The following is a 5,603-nucleotide window of genomic DNA, read 5'->3' as shown; positions in this document are numbered from 1 at the left end:
CCTGCTCGCCCACGGTGAAGAGAACCTGCCCATGCACTCTCTCATTGTGAAAATCTTTGCACTGTATGATATCCTAGGTTCATATTCTTTTTAATTATATATTATTGAAAGGCACTCTTCTGTAAACAGATTGTTTCTACAATAATGAAAATCTCATTTGAATGACTTCTGCCGCAAATAAAGCTTTATGGATGTCACTAGTCACTACTCAAAAAAAATCTCATTTTGAATATCAGACATCCTCCAGTTTATGTGTACAATTCAAGTAGAAACTTGCACACTTTTATGGACGGTCTGATTCCAAATTGAGTGGACTCAAGCTCAAAAAACAAGATTCAAAATGCACTCCAAAAAGAACCTCACACATAGGGGATCCGAATGTGTGTAATGTAACTGACAGTTCGTTTTCACTTTTGAGGACGAATCTCTATCTCTCTCACAACCTTAAGCCGTTTATGTGTACAATGTAAGTAAGAGAGTACACCTTTATGGACGGTCTGATTCGAAATTCATTGCGACTCAAACTCAAAAAGCAAGATTCGAAATGTACTCCAAAAAGAATCAGACCCATGTTGTGACTAAGATATACAGTTAGCACACCAAACATATGACATATGGGCTTCCTTCCTATGAGGAAGCCCAACCAAACACCCCCTTAGAAACGATGACAAGGTAGCTGACTTGGTCGTAACCTAATGATGGGCTGAATGCAAATACAATGTTAGAAACAGAATTCATTTATCGGCCTGTCTGAAGACCTTATGGAAAGAGAGAAACGGTTGGACTTTCAAGGATGTAGTCAAAAGTGTTTCTTTCTCCTTCTACAGGATTATCTCTTTAGTGGTTTCTTGGACAAAATTCCTCCCTAAATTCTCAGTCTTCTCGGCTTCTAACATAAAAGGTGTTGGAAAGAGAGATGCAATAATAGGGAGAGAGAAGATGTTGTTGTTCTAGATGGACACTTCCTCACCCTGAGTGGTTGAAGTTAAATTTTGATGCATCTGCTTTGAAGAACCGGGGGCCCTCATGTATTGGTGGTCTTCTCAGAAATGAGAATAGTATCAAGAAATGGGCATTCTCGGGTAGGGGTGCAACTCGGGTCGGATTCAACCCGGAAAAAAAGTCAGGCCGGTTCAGGTTTGGGTTGAGTTTTCCCAACCTGGGTTGAGTTCGGGGGTAGGGCTTGGGCAAACCGACCCGAGTGAAACCCAGCATTTTTTGTCACATTTTTTGTTGTAAGCTTAAAAACTCAGGTTGGGTCAGGTTGAACTCGGGCCGGGTCGGGTTTAGGTTGAGTGGGTTCAGGTTGGCCTCAACCCGACCCGAGTTGCACCCCTATTCTCAGATCCGGTTGGAATTAAAGATTCCAAAGAAGCTAAAGTGAGGGCAATCATTCAAGGTATTAGATGGGTGTCGAATAGAGATATGGATAAGCTCATAGTGGAATGAGATTCCCTGAACGACATCAGATGGCTGGAAGGCTGACATGGTTAATATTTTGAGGACATAAATACCCTCATTTGCAGAGGCATTAGGGTTACGTCATTTTCCGCCGCCGCACCTCCGGCCACCACTGCTGTCGCCATCTCCGGCCACCGTCGTCACCTCCACCATAGACAATGAAACCCACCTCATGGCTACATCAAACCCACATTCAAAAAAAAAAACATTGATAAAAAAAAAAAAAAAAAAAAAAACCCTAAAATATTAGGGTTTATGGGCAAATCATGATAATTCACATGATGTGAATGAGACAAATAAAACTCCTAAATTAAGGGTTTATATTGATAAATAAACAAGGGTTTGAATCAAACCCTAATTTTTAGTTTCGAAGTCTGAAAATCCTAATTTTCAACTGGGAAAGACGAGGGCATTTTGGTCATTTCCACATCGCCGTCTGGTCCTTCCGGTTAGGAAAACCTAGTAGAACCACAGGGGTGTAGTTGTCACGTTTAGAACCGCATGCGTGGAAGTGCATGTGTCAGAAATTAGAGGGGTTGTAAATGTGATTTTCCCTATTAAAAAATGGTAGTGCGGATATCTGCTGCCAAAAAAATATCAACTCATCATTGAGATTTATCTGAAATATGGCTGCTAGCAAAAAAATCTCAAATATGATGTGATAGACGGTAGCAAATCTATCTCATCAATACCAAACACAGAAAAGGACCCACTATCTTTTCCCACTTTTGTCAAGAAAGGCATTGTCTTTCAATTTTTAATTAAATTGCCTTGCTGCTTGTGCATGCTGAGTAATGTGGGATGAGATAACTGGATAAGACTGGAAAAAGGATAAAGCCTCTGGTCACCTCGCGCCTGACGAGGCAAAAAAAAACAAACAAATGGGAATATAAAAATCCGTGCTCCCATCTCCACGCGGACCCCACCTTCCGCCAATTTAGGATAAAACATATCAGGACAACGCCCAGATTGTCCCACTACCTAGCGGCACGCCAAACGAGACGCGACCTGCGAGGCTAACCTTATGCACTCTCATATATCATGACCACTGTAGGAAATCCATTGGTGGGGACCCCAGCAGATACGCCAATCAATCTGTTGAGTGCTGACCCTTGAGTGAAACTAGTACTGGGCCCACCCACGGTATCTGAATATTTCATCCAAACGGCCCTTGATATAGCTGAAAATCACTTGATTTGATTAGTTCTAAGCATGGAAGTAAGAATTAAAATATGGATGATTAATCAGAACATTTTCTGATCCATTGATTAGGAATTGAGTTACATCTAATAAGTTCAATTCCCTCACCATTTTTTCGCTTCATCTCCACAATAAGACATTTCGAATGACAGCCTCGAACAAGTTATACCAAGTTAATGGCATAACGAGGTTGGGGCCCGTAGCTCAATGGTTGAGACTTTGTTCCTCAACCTTGAGCTCGCAGGTTCCCTCCCAGCTTACGGACCGGAAAATGAAATAAGTTAAAAGGCATGATGACTAACCATGGGCATATGACCACCTAACAGCTCACGTGCTACCCCATTTATGTCGGGTCACTCCCCAATATTCTCTTGAATCAAAACGATTCAAACCCAGCTGTAGATAATAATAATGGAAAAGGAATATATCAACGGAACAAGTCATATATGTAGTGGAGATATATCAGTATGTTTTTGGACAGGTAGATCGACCCAAAATACGTACACATCACAAGTATATACGATCCGTTAAAAAGCGAAGATTATACTTTCAGAAGAGTAAATGGGAGGAGTCCTTTTCCACTATCAATTGTCAAAGGCCCCGTTTGAAGCGTGTTGGGGCTTGTCCACGTCCTCGAGGGGGCGGAACCAGGCCGTCTGCTCCAAAACAGACCCACTCGGGGTAGGTTTGGTCTGGTTCTCCCCACCAGCACGGCCGTTGTGGTCCGCGGGCCCAAAAACTCCAGTCTTGGGATGTGGGGCCCAGTACTTGTCGGACTGGGCCGACTGGATCACATCGTCTGGGACCACACTCGGACGTACCTCATCGTCTGGGTTCTTGTCGTAAACGGAGAAGTGGGCCCCTCTCCTGCAAAAGACACGAAATAAAGTAAGTATCTGTTACCCACTAAAATACCCCCAGATACATTCTTTATTACTAGAGTACCCTGAATTTATTACGTGATATCACTAATTTGTCAGGTTATAGATGGAGATAAGGACGATTGGACGAAAAAGCTGGCAAAGTACGGATGAAGCAATGGCTAAAAGCCTAAAACAAAGCGAGATTTCGTTTCTTCAGGTACGATACGATCTCATACATAGCGAAAGAAAGGGAGGAGCATTGACCCTAGCAAATCTGAACTGTAGTGCAAATTACTTAAGCAACCATTGAAATAAGGACAATCTGTGGACACGTGTGTGGAAGGGATAAGAGGAGGTTTCCTTAAATCGAACAATATACAGAGTTGGAAAATGGCGTTTTTTAGGAAAAAACTGATAAGTTTACCGAGTTTTATTTTATATATAGGGAAATGTTATCAGCACTACTGTATTTTGATGACGGCGCTCTCACTTTATTAAAAGTACAGCATGGCCTGCACTATAGGATGATCCAAACCGTCCATTAGATGGGCAACAGCCTAAATAGGTTGTGCCCCAAAAATCATTTCCATCGGTTGATCCTAATCCTCCCATAGGCCCATCTAATGGACGGTTTGGATCATCCTATGGTGTGGGCCATATAATACTTTTAATAAAATGAGGAGTGCCCTCATCAAAATACAGCAGTGCTGATAACATTTCCCCCAAGCTCATGTAGCATTTTCCTCATCTATATATATTATTAAAAGCAGGAGATGAATTTCATGGTATTCCTCCTTTGCTTTTTATCCACAGTCCCTTTCTTCCTGGAAGCCACCAAATTTGGCAGTTGCCACCCATCTCTTTCAGTAGAATTCGCTCCTAGTTCGTATAATCAACCAAAAAAGTCGTACGATGCATTGAAAAGTTTCCACGTTAAAAAAAAAAAAGGGCAGGTCTGACGATCTGATCGGACGGTTCACAAACTCCGGCTCCGGTTCATGATTCGGGAGCAAAGAAAAGAAAGAGAAGCAAATCGGAAAAAAAGACTGAGACTATCAGAAAAAAATTTGCAAACAAAAAAAACTATTTAACAGAATAAAAATATTCAGAGGTAACTAAGATCGCCATTTCAAGCGATTTTCCAAGATTTCCCCGATATTTTTACGATTTTTATTCTCTACCGAAGACTGATAATTTTCGTGTTTCTTTTTTACGAAAGATAACTATATCCATTGCAAGAAGAGATTACAGTAACCGATCCGGTAGATCATTGGCACTCCGACGGACATGAATACTGTGATAATTTATGTATAATATCTTGAGACATCCAAAAATTCCCAAATTGCAGCAACAAATTAATTTCCTAGGCAACAAACAGTTTGCGAAACCAGCACTTTCCAAAATAGAGTAAAATAGGGAACAAAAAGAGAAAAGGAGAGCAGATAATCAAAAGCTCACAAAATCTCATGTTCGGGGACGCAGATACAAACAAGAAAAATAAAAACTTCTGAGAAAGTAGAGGAATATTTTCTGACTCCTGTTCCTAAGCAGATCGGCGGCCAAATTGTGAGAAACACAACCTTAAATGCTCAGTGAACGAGAACACTTCAAAGGATCTCCAAAAAACGTTGATAAAATGAAACTAAAGCACAAATACAGATCGCAGGAAATAAAAATGACATCAACGAAACATAGCGATAAGCAAGCAATTGATCGAACATCTCAGAAAATTGTACCTTAATCTTAGCATCAACCGACAAAATTCAAGAAAATAGGAATAAAATTATCCGAGGGACACAGATTCTGAAAAAATACCTAAAAGCTAGTCCGAGGGATACAAAATAAGCAAAAAAAAATAAAAAATAGACTTAGAATTTATCTACAGAAACTACATCTGGACAGAGAAAAAATAGACACAGATTCTTCGGAAAAAAAAGGTTCATTTGAGATCTTCCGAGATTACCTGCCAATAGAAACTGGAGACGAAGTAACCGGATCTCGGGAGCTAGGAGTCCAGTTTCGGTCGACGATTCGTTTCCCGACTTTCGCGAATCCTCGCCTCTGCAAATTGGCTGCCAT

The 5,603-nt window shown here is 40.9% G+C and overlaps 1 protein-coding gene across 1 annotated transcript; it reads right to left on the bottom strand.

The window, feature by feature from the left end:
- Positions 1-3,245: 3,245 nt before the first annotated feature.
- LOC143876884 (late embryogenesis abundant protein At5g17165-like) lies at positions 3,246-5,603 on the bottom strand. Its single transcript, XM_077378565.1, has 2 exons — positions 5,488-5,603; positions 3,246-3,528 (listed from the first exon to the last, which is right to left on the bottom strand). The coding sequence occupies exons 1-2, from the start codon at positions 5,601-5,603 to the stop codon at positions 3,246-3,248; spliced, it is 399 nt and encodes a 132-aa protein (XP_077234680.1).

Source organism: Tasmannia lanceolata, unplaced genomic scaffold (genome assembly GCF_043159265.1).
Source record: "Tasmannia lanceolata isolate RefF3 unplaced genomic scaffold, GAP_Taslan_0.1 ptg000005l, whole genome shotgun sequence".
Lineage (NCBI taxonomy): Eukaryota > Viridiplantae > Streptophyta > Magnoliopsida > Canellales > Winteraceae > Tasmannia > Tasmannia lanceolata.
This window is presented reverse-complemented; position numbering and strand designations above follow the sequence as displayed.

Excerpts from the sequence above, each read along its gene's own strand:
- LOC143876884 (XM_077378565.1), bottom strand. The coding sequence starts at position 5,603 with ATGGCAGCCAATTTGCAGAGGCGAGGATTCGCGAAAGTCGGGAAACGA. Across the intron at positions 3,529-5,487 it reads TCTCCAGTTTCTATTGGCAG|GAGAGGGGCCCACTTCTCCG; the intron begins GTAATCTCGGAA and ends TGTCTTTTGCAG.